General features: G+C 42.0%; 1 protein-coding gene across 4 annotated transcripts in view; it reads right to left on the reverse strand.

Annotated features, from left to right (window-relative positions):
* The window catches only part of pald1a (phosphatase domain containing paladin 1a), a 55,923-nt gene that overhangs the window by 40,270 nt on the left and 1,469 nt on the right, over nt 1-14,184 (reverse strand). The window contains exons 2-9 of one of the 4 annotated variants that reach the window (XM_065949577.1): nt 11,780-11,820; nt 4,485-4,682; nt 4,177-4,279; nt 2,572-2,751; nt 1,933-2,097; nt 1,679-1,839; nt 1,039-1,114; nt 33-187 (exon numbers count right to left, since the gene is read on the reverse strand). In XM_065949577.1, the coding sequence (XP_065805649.1) occupies nt 33-187; nt 1,039-1,114; nt 1,679-1,839; nt 1,933-2,097; nt 2,572-2,751; nt 4,177-4,279; nt 4,485-4,682; nt 11,780-11,820 (1,079 nt within the window). Of the gene's footprint in view, nt 1-32; nt 188-1,038; nt 1,115-1,678; nt 1,840-1,932; nt 2,098-2,571; nt 2,752-4,176; nt 4,280-4,484; nt 4,683-7,512; nt 7,811-11,774; nt 12,103-14,184 lie in introns of those variants that run through there. The other 3 variants (XM_065949578.1, XM_020649992.3, XM_065949579.1) reach the window with 3 other exon arrangements.

The raw sequence follows: 14,184 nt of genomic DNA on the forward strand, positions 1-14,184 counted from the left end.
TTGTATATCCTGTGATCTATTCGAGTTCTTACTGAAGCTCTGGTTGTGAATCCCCCCGCAGACGGTTCATGACCAGTGTGCCCAAGATCATGGCGAGGTTTGTGCGTCCGACTCCAACCTGGCAGCTGAAGAGCAGAGCGGGCAGCCGCCGGGATGCATCGTGTCCCCGAGACAAGCTGGTGCTCTCCTAGAAAACAGACAAAACAAATAAGAAGAGAAACACCAACAGATGGCCTGGTTTTAAATCACCTAACAAAGATAAAGAGTGACATGGCATTAAAGTGCTGCACTAAGGATGATTATGTTGTCAAATTTAGCATAAATATCTCTAGCTGCAAATCTAAAAACCAAGTCTTCTTGTTCCCTTATGTTTTTTTTGGGGAAATATACAAGTTGAAATGAGGAAACTGCTCTTTTGTAACCTTTTTTTAATCCACAGAAACAGGAAGTGAGGGAACATCCAGGAAGTTAAATAGTGCTGGAAAATATGAGGGGCTGCCCTCCCTGGAATCTTTACAAAAGAGACCCCCAACCCCCTAATGGAGTTTAACAATTAAAGGAAAGATTGAATGTTGAGGTGCCAAATGCACTGATTCAAACACTGTTCAAAGCGATGAAAGAGACATTTTCCAAAGTCCGTGACCTAAACAGGTTGTAGTCAGTCCAAAAAAAAAAAAAGGACCAAACAAGAGGAGAAGTACATCCTGTGTGAGTGAAGGGTAGAATGGAAACCAGACATAGCGGATGATCAAAGAGCAGATATTAAGTGAGTACAGACTGCAGGTTTCCACCATTTATTCTATTACTATCATCCTTATTCATGACTGATTACACGATCAGGACTGAATCAAAGGCTACATTCGGATTCTAAAAAAAAAAAAAAAAGCTGCTCTGTCCTGAGTGAGACTATCCAGAAGGTCTCTAAATAGTCTAGCCATTTATAACTTCATTGCACTTCAAAACAAGATCCCACAGCCAAACACAGTTTATTTAACAGGTGGAGAGTTGCCACGATTTGTGCTTTTACATGAACCTTACCCTGAGTATGTTAACAAATGAGTCAAAATCTTCTTCCAGCGGTGCTCCTTCCGTTGGCAGTGGTAATCTGTAGTACCTGCAGTGGAAAGAGGATCGTCACCGCAAGTTGATCTGTCGCCTGTGTTGTGTAAATACTGCCTTTATATAGGTCATAGCATGATGCACACACACATCTGACCTAGAATAGACAGCTGAGCTCCCTCATGTTGTGGTTTATGAATGTCATGAAAGTTAAATGATGATAAAAAAGTTACAATAATGGGATTTTCTTTCTTTTCTTTTTTTTTTAAAGGCACCAGCTGCATTTCCAGACTGTAAAAAAAACCTTCTGCTTCTTCTTTGGTTACAAACACAGAAACGATGCCGAACAAGTGTTATGATCAGCTTATGACATCTCAATAAAAGCTGACGCTGCCGATCAGATTGCAAACAGGATGCTGCAATCTTAAATAAAAAAAATAAAAACCCACCTCACCCCCCTTTCTTAAAAAACAAACAAAAAAAAAAAACAGCATGGCAACAAGGTTTCGCACGAACAGCCACCACTATTTATAACCTGCCCTGCTTATTCTGCAGCAGGCAGACGCATGTAAACTGCATGTGTGAGCTGAAGGGCTAATAAAGGAACAATGTAAACAACCTGTAGGCCGGCATGGTGAACATGGGCCTCTTGTAGACCTCCTCTGTCACGTGGATGTCCTCCTCACATGTGATGGTGATCTTCTGGGGCTCATCTTTGAAGAACTCTATGTCGTTGTAGACGTAGAAGAAGTTGTCGTTGAGCTTTGCGAAGTCATGGAGCTGTAGCGGAAAAAGGGTCGCAGGATTTTGCTTTGTGTTAACTGCATTGTGTCTGAAATCTGTGTTCTATGCAGATGCTGAGTAATTCATCACCTCCTTCCTGACAGTGAGCTCCAGGCTCTCCACCAGCTCCTCTTTTCCCAGGCCGTGAAGGTTCTCATGCAGGTTTTCCTTCCTCCTGGGGGTGTACGGCACAAAGTCGTCGTCCTTGTGCAGGAAAACCACCGGCTCCTCTCTCACACAGAAAAATATGACCTCCTAGTTGCAAAAGCACACAAAAAAAAAAGAGAATTTAAATAATAGCTTTTTAGGACAATAATTGTTTCCTTTTACTATCTTCCAAGAGCAACTGGAAACAATCAGTCGTCTTATAACATGCAGCCCATAAGTAAGTGTATAAGAGAGGTTTGAAGTATAATTTTGCAAATTTCATTTTAATTAGGGTACATTTTCTTGCTGCAGTAAGCAGAGACTCTTTTTCCACTGGTACACACGACCACAACTTTCTGTTTGTTCAGTTCCACAATTCAGCCACAGCCTCCTCTCAGCACTTGACTCCTCAAATATTTACAGACAACACAGATAGAAGGAAGGGCAGGCAGCAGAGATGCACAGGCATCAGACGGAGAGGAATTAAGGGCATGAAAACAACAAGTTAGCATAGGAAGAATCTGAGGGAACTCATGTTTGTGTATTTGTCTGAATTGTGTCTGTATGAATGAAATATATAACCTCGTGTCCCTGCGCTTGGAGCCTCTGGAGGACCTGTTTGAAGCCGTTCAGGCTCGGCTGACCCATCCCATACAGCGGGTACGATCCCTTGACTTGCCGGAAGTTGGGCGCCCCATAGCTCCCCGTGGTATTTAGGACATCTGCCTTGCTGTACACATCCTGCACCATGAAGTACTCCCCCTGGAAAGTGGAAAAAAAAAAAAACTTGTAACAGATGTATCTAGAAGCATGGCATAAAGTAACTCCAAGCTTCCGCTGGAGAATGTATCAGCATTTTTAAATTCTGATGATTGAAAATGCCAACCAACACTTAAGACTAGTTTGAAAATGTCCTGCATTTTCTGTTCTACTACCACATTTCAGCATCTAAAAAAAAATCAGAACATGGTTAAATATATATTACCTCATGCTTCTTTAGTTTGCCAATACCAAACATGACACAGTCGTCACCCCCATGTCTCCATCATTTATTACTGTGTGTTTCTTTCAGCCTTGACAACATAAACAGATCACGACTAACTTGGGAGCTCCACCACCAACAAATCCTTCCTTGGATGTTTCATTATCAATCTTTTGGATCTTTTTAGAGGGAGTTTTTTGAGGAAATATACCAACAATAAAGTTGGAATAGAGCTTTTGCTTGAATACACATCAATCATCCATCATGAAAGAAAAGTCAAACCATGGATATGGAAATGTATGAATGACCACAGCCCCCCTCTGAGACGCTTTTCCAAACAGTACAAGAAAAATAGTCGGGAGAGGAATTTATTTGAAATGTTTTAAATTCATTTGCTCATTTGGATACACAACAATAGTGAACACACATATTGCAAAGTTCTCCTAACTTATTTTCTTTCTGATCTTTGGCCTTACGTTGTATTTTATTAAGCCCTCCATTCTGGAAAGTGTTTTCAAAAAATCTGAATTCAGAAAATTTTATTTGAGGAAAAAAAGAAAGCTGATGTTCTGATGAAAGAGGAGAAAAAGACAAGCATATACAAGTTTTAGTTTTAATGAAGACATGATCTCACTGCATGTAAAACTGCTGACACATGGGATTATTATCTCTGTACATAACATAATATATTTTGCCTGTACTGTGAACTTTAACACATTCCTGCACAAACTCTCAGCTCTTATAATATATATATATATATAATACATATAAAAAGAAAGCATTGTTTTTTTTATTATTATTATTTATGTTTCTTGACTGTCGTGGCTTTGCTGTGCACATGCCTTTAACTTTTATTGTCCCTTCTATGTTTATTGCCACTCACATAAACCCCAAGACAAATGTCTTGTATGTGTAAACCCTCTCGACAATAAACCTGACGTGATTCAGATTCTGATGTAAACAGAAGCCGTGTGTTAACCCTGCCTGCCTCAACAGACAGAGCAGAAGTGATGGAGCACATCAAAGCCCTGATAGGAGGGTGACAACATTCCTGTTTGAATGGCCACCCCACATCATAAAACAGCGCATGACAATGTCCCTGTGTCGCTCTGCAATGTGGACAAATGACTGTGAATGTGAGACGAGCTTAGAGACAAGTGAGATGAATCCACGTCTTCCGGCGACAGTGCGGCAGGAGGACTCACCTGCACCAGGTAGTGCTCGGGCATGCTGTCTGATATCCGACCCACTTTGTAGTTGGTCTTGAGGATGTCATCGTGAATCTGGAATTCCTGTCTGCAGTTATACCTTAAAAACAAAGAACAACAGCAGGTCTGGGGGTCAATTCAATTATCAGCTGCTGTTTGCCAGGCCAGGATTGACAAATGAGATGATAACAGGGGCAAACACTTACACTTGGGGGGGGGGTTATTGGGAAGTGGGGGTTGTCTTAGCAGTGATCAAAGAGGATTAACGCACAATTGTGAGAACGTGGATTCGGGGAGGGACTTACGTGATGACGACAGGTGCGACTTTGTTGGTGATAATGGACTTGGCCTTGTTGTTGTGAATGTTGACGGTTTGAAAGGGGCTCATGCTCAGAGACTGCCTGCTGTCGGCCATCCCGTTGCCATGGACACTCTCAAGCGGCGACGCTACGGAAACAGGCTGTGGTGCGGCACTGGCAGTTGTACCCATGCTCCACAAGCAGCTGTGAATGACATCGCAGAGGACTCAGAAACAGGAAGCACACAAACACAGTGGCAATGCATACAGTACATGTGGGGGATACACAACATTATGATGACAAGACATATCTAATGTGTGAAATGATATTTGTGGTGATGGCTAAAGGCTTCAATACTGAATGAATTTAATACAATCTTGTATTAGGGGATATTATTTAATTGACACACAATTACAAAAAAATGAGATGCACAGATATTGTTTCGGGATTGTTTCCCCTGCAGGCTACAGCTTGGCTGGGAACCATTTGGTAACCATCCAAGACTATTGATTTCGAATATCTATTTTCATACACTCAAAGATGATCTATCAAAGCTTAAAGCTAGCCCCTTTTACATTGCCAGTTTAGAACAGGACTTTGTACTTTTGTTAAGCCTTGCCATCAATGCAAATGTCACAAAAGGCGTAACGGTGGTTAAAACATCATGCCTCTCTCGCTGTGTAAAATCACACACTGGGTCACCTTTACTAGAGTCACTGAGATAGCGGAGCTAGCCAGGAATCTCAGCAGAATCTTAATATTAAAAGGGGCCGAGCCAATACTAATAGGTAACGTTGAAACAGGAGATGTATTTACTCTAGTCCTTGACTGACTGTGATGTGAATTAAAGTTATGCCGTCATTACGCCTTCAATTTACACACTGCATCAGTAACGGCATAAAATTGGTGTCCCAGTGTTTGAATTCACATTGTATTATGGCGCTGCGGTCGCTTGAGGGGCACAGTGTGTGAAAACACAGCGGGAGCTTCACATAAATACACACTCAGGCGTCATCAGTGCCTGAAGTTACACATTGCCACCGTCTCTCCCCCCACCCCCCCCATTACGTCTCTGTTACTAACTCCAATTGGAGGATCAGGGTCAGAACAACTTTGCCCAAACATATCTCCTTCATAGGTTACAAATTGAAGGCAAAACATAACAGGGGTGCAAATATCCCACGTTCAATTGGCAGTGTGTAAGAGCCATCTGTCACCCTGGACATCTCCAAGAGAGGAGTTCTTACAGAAACGTTGACATTTACACCTCATTATGCAAATTACCAAATAATTTTCATGAGCAAGTTTCTGCCTGTGATTATGTGGTTAAAGACACAAACATAGGCGGTACGGCACACAGTACTTTCACACAACCCGTCCATGACGCTCAGCCAAAAACCCCGTCTATGGGGGTTTCGGCATAGACAAAGTCAAGAACTTCAACATTCATGTTTGGTCTCTACAAATGATATACCAAAGAGTACGATCAAGCCTTGTTTTGAACTGGCCCTATAGTATACAAATGAAAACTTTAGTATTAGATTGATTGACTACTGCCACTCCCATACTGCAATAGAGCGGTCAAGCCAATACCACATATAGAAAAGTGACATTAGCGCGCAGTAGCTTTATACAGAGGATAAAAACATTGCTGATATCAAAAACTTTGGTGATATCATTGGTCTGAATAACAGCCACGTCGTAAACATTAAATATTTTAAACATGGGTGTCAAATGGTGTTTCACAAACGTTTGTGTTAATGTTGAACATTCATGCTGTGGTTAACTTGTAATGATTTATCAAGCAGCTAAATCTAGTTAGTATTCTTCACAGGTAGGATACTGTAATTGAAGGTCTTCTTTTAGATTCATCGCGTGAGAACAAAAGCAGAATAAATGGAACATGTTTAAAAAAGGTGTCTGAATCCAGATATGGACCAAAACTTACATCTTGATATCATTGAGCTGAATGGTGAAACTCGATATATATCGATGTCTTTTATTAACGGTCAGTTGCACATTGTCCACATGTACTGTAAATTAAAAACGAAATGAAAAAACATTACCTGTTTGAGAAATTAAAAAATAAAAATGTTCCTGAAAAATAACTAAATACAGACAGCTGGGTGTTTTGTTATTCATTTCATTCGTTTTTTTGCTCGATATATCTTGAGGTATCGCCCAGCCCTAGCCTAGTGGATATGTTGCGTGCCCTATGTACAGAGGCTATAGCGCTCACCGCAGAGGCCAAGGGTTTGAAATTTGATCTTGACCCACTCTCTCTCACTTATCCCATGTAGTGATTTTGTTTCAGAAAGCTACAACCAAAGATTATCAAGGAAAACTGAGGCTAAAAAGCAGCACCAAGGAACAAAAACAGTTAACGATTCTATAACACTGCAGCTGCAACATCTAAATCGTGTGGATATGACGGAGCTGAGGGGGTACGTCAGGGTCGACTGGGCTCAAACCACCTCTGTGTGATCTTCAGCTCTGAAGAGAGTGGACGCTCATTGTGCAGAGAGAGGCTCTGCGGAGAGAGAGAGAGCGAGAGGAGTGCCGGCTGAGTCACCACTACTCTCCTCTCTTTGTTGCGTCTGGATCTGAGTGGGCAGGTCAACCTTTTTACTCCCAGACCCTTTGATTTGGTGGAGGAGATTCTCTTTTAACAAGCACAATGGCTGCACCAAAAACATATTGATGTGCTTGTTACTTTGTCTCCTGGCATGGTTAAAAAAAAATAATAATACAGAAGCAATGACTTGAATGTTTTTACAGCTTGCATTGAGTTAAGTAGACGCTACTTTGAAATAACTACAGAGGTGGAAAGAGAAAACAGAAGCAGAATCTCAATAAAAGCTCCATAAAAGGAACTTTAGTTTTCAAGAGTACTATGCCCCGGCTGCCTGAATCTATTTGAGTCCTCACCACACACTAAAAGAATCTTATTCTTGCCAAAATCCTGCAAGTCACACAAGAAAAACAACCCAAACGCCTCCACTTTTAAGAGAATCCACAAAACGTCTCTTCTTACGTTTGAGATGACGAGCGATCTGAGCCCCGAGATCCTTTTCTCTGCTGCTTGTTATCCGCCATGGTTCCAAAAGGAGTGTGAGAACTTGGCATCACATCCAAAAAAAAAAAAAGAGAAAGAAGAAATCTTCCCTCTTTTAGAATCCTCTTACCCACCCCCGGCCGGTGGGAAACACCCCTCGAGGGAGCTCACAGTGCCCGGCTGCCTGGGCACTCACTTAGCAACCAAAAAAACTTGAGCAGTGTTCGAACTATCAGAAAGCGTCTTCCTCGTTCCTCATCCTATCTCCCGTCTGATGTCGGGGAGTAGGTTCATGCGAGAGACTCAAGTCTCTATGGAGGGGACCGGGGGAAGTAGTGGTACATCTGGCAGCCAGATGGCTAGAGTTCAGCTCGCTTTCACAGGGACAGGCTGTGCACAAAGACGACACAGTTGACTTCTACTGTACAGTAGGCAGTGCAAAGGAACACACTAATATTACTCTTTTGACCAAGAATGAATCTTACTCGTTTATCCCAAAAAAAGCCAAACATTCACTGGTTACAACTTTACTAATGTGAGGATGTATCACTTGTTGTTTTTAAACTGAAGTGTAATATATATGTTTCCAGGGGGATGACTGTCTCCGGTACTTTGTAATGACCATTTAACAGTATTTCTGCCATTTGAAAGACTTAACAAAAGACTCATTCTGTATCTCAATACTGTCATTTTACTCTTGTTAGCTTTCTCCAAGTGTCAATCAAAAATTAGCACACATTGTTTTTTAAATTTAACAGAACGTCATTGAAATAAGAGCAGAGTTTCCATTCACTACTGCCATGCCAATAGAAGGAGCAAGCGACGGTTGTTCTGAGGTCAGGTTTACATTAAACAATTAATCACATGCAGAAGAAGAGGGCCAAGAAAGGATTTCAAAAAGTTGCCTGCCTTGCCCGTTGACAAGCAGCGCCTCCTCGAACAGCGACAGGCATGGGGAGTCGAACATGTGATTGGGACTGTAGCGTCAGTACGCCCGCTCTACTAACTGAGCTTAACCAGCATCTCAGCATTTCTGATCCCTTGTTTTTTTTTTTAATGAAAAAGTAAAACATTTTAATCGTAGCCCCAGGACTTTTTTTCTTGTCCAATGCAAAAGTCTAGCTGGGTTGTACAGTGCAACCCAAGGATTAAAACTTGTGTGCTTTAAGAGTGTATCCGACTTGACCTGGCATCGAAAAAAGGGGGAAAAAAAATACCCTAGTGTTAAGTGTTCTGTACTAGTCATATAAAAAGTTAAGGTTTCATATGAACCAAAGATACGAGATGTGTTCAGGATATCCTTCACTTTTATTTGGACTAAAAACAGAGTTAACAGTGTGTGCATTCCTCTCAGTGAAGGGCATCGACACAGCAAACCCTTCTTTTTTCAATCACTGTCACTTTAAGGACATTTAATCAGTAGGTTTCCTTTACCCTCCACCACAGTCATGCATGATAATGTGCATGTTCCTATGTGGCTGTGTCGAAGGCTATAAAACACTGACAACAACAGACTCTCCGAATGTCCTCAACCACGCAAGAACTTCATATCCCATGTGCTGTTGTTATTTGTAGACGTCTAAAAAGCTTACAGACACACTTCCTGAAAGAGGCTGCTGTTTTATAGGCCTTCAAATGAAATAAAGCCTTTCAATTTGAAAGTAACTTACCAACAATAACCCTAACCCAATGCACCTTTTAAACCAATGCAGTGTTTTTTATTGTTAGTTTAGCTGCTCTATAGCAAACCCTCTATCTTTTTCTGTAGTTCTGTCACCTCTGCTGCAAAACCATGTTGCACACACACACACCTCGATACAGAGTCGTTTCTAGCTTGTCAGACACACTGATTTCACGGGCAGGCCTGGTGTTGCGCAGGCAGGCAGCCGGGGCGGAGGCCTGAGTAGAAATAGCCCTCAGTCATAAACATCCTCCTGGAGATCCAATCAAGGCAACTCATCAGAGAGGCTGTTTATCCCGCATGTCAACGAGAGAAGCGTCACACTGCTCGAGAGGCCAATAAAGCAACAACCACACAACAACTAGGATTTATTATTCAGAGTTTCAGACAAAGGGGGACAACGACATGAAAAGTGGATACAAAAAAAAAAAGAAGAAGCTGGTTTTGAAAATTTCTGTTTGCACTGGTAAGAATCAACAACCGTGGAAGCTGCAAACCTCTGCAAGCAAATCAGCCTTGTGGCTCCATTCAGGGCTGCCCCATTTAAATTCAGCCGGTGTCTCAATTTTGCTGTAGCAACGTCTTCAGACAAAAGCGCCTGAGTACAGACAGGAAGGAGCGTGCAGCTGCAGGATGCATCTGTTAGGTGGCCACTGAGGAAGGATGCAGAGCGCTCTTCATTCACAGGAGATGCAAGGGTTCAAGGGGAAAGATTGGTGTCAATTTTTTTATTTTTTTTGTAACGGGGGCACAGAGATATTTCCAACAGGACTTTCCCATTTCAACATGGAGAAGAGAGCTGCAAACGTTGCAGGAAAAAAAAACAAAAAAAAACACAAGAATTCAAATGCAGATTGCTCACTTGGCAACATTGCTCATCTTATTCAAGGACCCTGGGTATTTCTGGTCTCCATGGTGGCAAACCCATTCAGTCTGCTAATGTTAAGTCTGAAAGCCTCGTGGCTGCACAAAATAAGACAAAAGTAGATGAATAAAATAGGCTGACGTACGCCAAATAAACCCATGTGTATGTACAGTTTTGAGATCTTCTGATGAAAGTGGAAAAGACAATCCGGCTTTGCACAAAAAGTTAATTTAAAGAACTCCATTGAAAGCTTTAACATTTTGTAATCAAACCTGAAATCACACAATGGCCAGCGGTCTCTCACTCATCACAGGAAACTAAGACACCCCCCCCCCCCCCCCCCCCCCCCCCCCCAAACCATTCAACACAAACCACACACACACCCCAGAGCAGAGGAAAGAGGGTGCACACCTTGACAGGAAACGCTTAGTTGTACTCTCTTCAACTTCCTCCCTGCAGCTGTACACATATTTCACCAATGAGGTTTAAGGGTTACACACAAGCGTGACTCCACAGGACATCGCTGTAGTTCCCGAGCAAAATAACGGCGCGGCGCGGAAATGAGCTCAGTGCTTTCCTCCGCAGAAAAAGAATATCTTATTGTTTTTCAATGAAGAGCTCAAAAAATGTGTTATTTTTTTTGTTTCAACTCACAGCTCTGAAACAGAAATCACCGCTCTAAAAGAGAGATGGTGGCTAAAAGGGGGAAGCCTTGTGATTCATTTGTTCAAGGATGCAATTTCCAAAACTGATCCAACTATAGCCTAAACAGCTATTTCACTGCAGGACACACACTGACTGTACAACAACAGGCTGTGAAGAGCTTCTTCCCCCCACCTAACAGAAGACAAATCTACAAGGATGTCTTGAAACAAACTCTGCTACTGCAGTGAACATGACACAAATCACATGAATCACCTTTGGCCCCTAGCATTCTTTATTTCATCACAGCCTTACACTGGGCTGCAAAAAAATGGAGTGCAAATCTATTTCTAAACCCTCCCCCGCCCGCCCTGCCTGTAATTTATTTCAATTTTAGCCGACAATTGTATCCCCCTTGTGATTTCAAGGCTGCAGAAATGTGGCTTTTCTGTCTGGCTGCAATATTCTGTCAGCACCAGCCTGCCAACTGACAGCCTTCCTGCTTGTCAAAGACCCTCTCCACGGACAGATCTCACACCGACTTGTTAGCATTTTTTGTTCCTTTCGCTTGCCACTCACACTGAAGCAGCAAACTTGTTTCTGTGTGCAAAAACATTCTAAAACTGGCGGCTGTGTTTGCTAAGTTTGCATAGGAAACTTGAATCCTGTCAAACAAGGCGCAGGAATGAGAGCTGATAAACACTTCAGAGGAGCGAATAAAGGCATCACATGCCAAGAAGAATGTAATCTGTGCAGCTATGTGGATATCAAACATGACTGGGGGAAGTGAACGATGTGATATTTCTGCAAAAAAAAAAAAAAAAAACGGAAGTAGTATGATTCAGTAAATTGCGTTTAGTTCCAACAAGGTTGCAAAGCTCTGTTCAAAATCTCAGTGAGAAATCACACCCGTAATCTGAAGCGTTATTTAGACAACAACGTACGCTTCCTTTCTGAGCCTTCAGAGACAAAAAAAAAATGATGACATGTTTTCGCAACCACAAGCCGGCAGCCGGACTCAAATGTCATAACACAGGAGTATCAAAACTATACCTTACATTGAGCTGATCAGTCCTCCATCTGAGAGTCGCTCGAGTTTCTAAAGGAACACAGTAAAAAAAAAAAAAAAAAAAAATGAATTGTTGGCTAAAAAGATCAACAAAGAAAAATGACAGCCCTCCTGTAGCCTGTAACACCGCTCTCAGTCATACATCCTCCTCGCTGGTTTCTCTCCCTCTGATCTGTGAGCCAATCTCTCTCCGCGGTCACACTACAGCAGGCGGCGGTCTCGCTTCATTAAGGCGTCCTCGTAAAGCGAGTCAATGAGGGTGTCCTTCAGTGAGGACGGATCCCAGACAGCAACTCAGGAGGAGGAAGGTAGGTGGTGGGGGGGGTGGGGGGGTGCAAAGCTCCCTGTCTGTTGTTACTTTTCTGCGTGCATCCCCTGTGCATGAGGTGCAATACTGCTCACTCATGCCAGGATTTGTGTGTGTGTGTGTGTGTGCGTGTGTGTAAAGAGGATGTGGAGGCGGGCCGAGAGAGAGGCTTACTCATCAGTTCAATCACTACCGGAGCCTCCTGGCAGCACAGTGCCTCCCACACATGGAAGACCTTTAAACAACACTCGAAACACAGAAAATTAAAAACCTGCACTTATTCAACTTCTTACACTCGGCTGCAGCTGCTCACCTCGCATTGATCCGTAGACCCGCCGGGACGGGAGGCGGACAATCAGTGAGAACAGAGGACGTCGCGTAAGCCTAATTCACTACGATGCTCTAATTACTCCATTCATTAGCAGTTAACACGTGCAATGTGGAAGGCAAACACAGGCTTACAGCTGGGCAAATACTTCCATTTTAAGCTCCAGGTTGAGCTGCAGAGGGATGTGTGCTCTTTTAACCCTGATGTCACAGGACCTCATCATGCACTGAGTGTCCTGTTACAGCCTGTGGGCGCTATAAAGCAACACAACAAAGGCCATTGATATGATAGCTGTACAGACAAAAGCTTACATTGAAAAAATAAAATAAAACGAAATCACGGTTTCTGCAAAAATGACATCGCTTAAAGGCAACATCAAGGCTATCTTGTGAGTGGCTGTTTGTGGGACTACTTCTCACTAAAGTACGTGTATTCAACAGTCCGTCACAAGATTGAAGTCCAAAATAAGCTTATTTGCAAAAGTAACGAGTTCTTTTCAAGATATGGATGTCAAATCTACAGCTGCCACACCTGTTCCTTCCTTCCGGCATGCAGGCCCCAAGACTCTGATGTTGTTGCAAAACAACGGCTGTGAAAAAAAAAAAAAAAAACCTCAAGAGCATGAATGAATCATTACGAGCGATCAATCTTGACACTTGATTTCGTTTTCTTTAAGAGGGAAGGGGGGCGGGGGGCAAGGAGTCGTCAAAGTCACTTAACTGGGAGATCTCATTTCCTTCCATATCTTTATTTGAAGGCGATAAAGCAGAACACGATTTGAAATATAAGGAGGATGTTCTTGTGACACGAGAGGAAACTTCCTCTGCTAAACGACCAGAATGGAAAAAAAAAAAAGGAGCATGCTGCTAATATCACCTGTCCAAATCCTTCCTCAGGTCTGGTGTCTGTCTTATTACCGCCCCAGCAAAAAAAAAAAAAAGCCAATTTGTTAAAAGCTTTTAAGAGCAACAGGAAAGAAGAGATAGTTAAGGAAATGCAGTGTCTCCCTTCAGCACGAGTACAACTCCTTAGAACAGTTTGAGCGTGTTTACATTTCTGTTCTTTAGATACAGAATGTGTGGAACACTTTTGGTTATTTTCCTGAAGCATTACGAGAGAAATCCTCAATTTTCCTATGATTAAAAAAAACCACAAAAAAAAACCGCAATGAGAGATCAGATATATTTAGGTTGTCTTTAACATTCAATTCAGTCCATTCATTTGTGCTTCTGTTGTCTTTTATGTCTTTTTTTTTTTTTGCTTTGTTCTTCATTTTTTTAAATTTCAGCTAAGATGTACATATATGGCAACGCATTCTGAAAAGGTAACTGTGTGGAATGATGACTGTGTTTGACCATTGCAATAAAGTGATAAAAAAAAATAAAATAAATAAAAAGATCAGCTCAATGATGAAATATGACACCTTGTGGTAAGAGTATTCTATTGCAGTAATAAATGAAGCCAGTGAGAGAGAGTACTGTTATTGCAAATCGACTATTTCATACATCTGTTTCTAAAGGCGCTCGTCACTACTCAGCGGACACTTTAAGGCTTGGTTCAACCATAAAAGACTTGAAATTATTAGCTCTTTTTCTTTATATGAGGGGGTTTATCTGGCCAAAATAGCTGCCTGTTTTGACATAATGGTTTCAAAGATCTATCCCTAATAAAGCAAAGGTTGTGACGCATAAACATGCAAACTTCTCAAGCAAACCCTGGGAAGATTAACTTCGTCCTGAATAAAGCGTGACCAAAAAGC

This window comes from Labrus bergylta, chromosome 21 (assembly GCF_963930695.1).
Source record: "Labrus bergylta chromosome 21, fLabBer1.1, whole genome shotgun sequence".
Taxonomy (NCBI): Eukaryota; Metazoa; Chordata; class Actinopteri; order Labriformes; family Labridae; genus Labrus; species Labrus bergylta.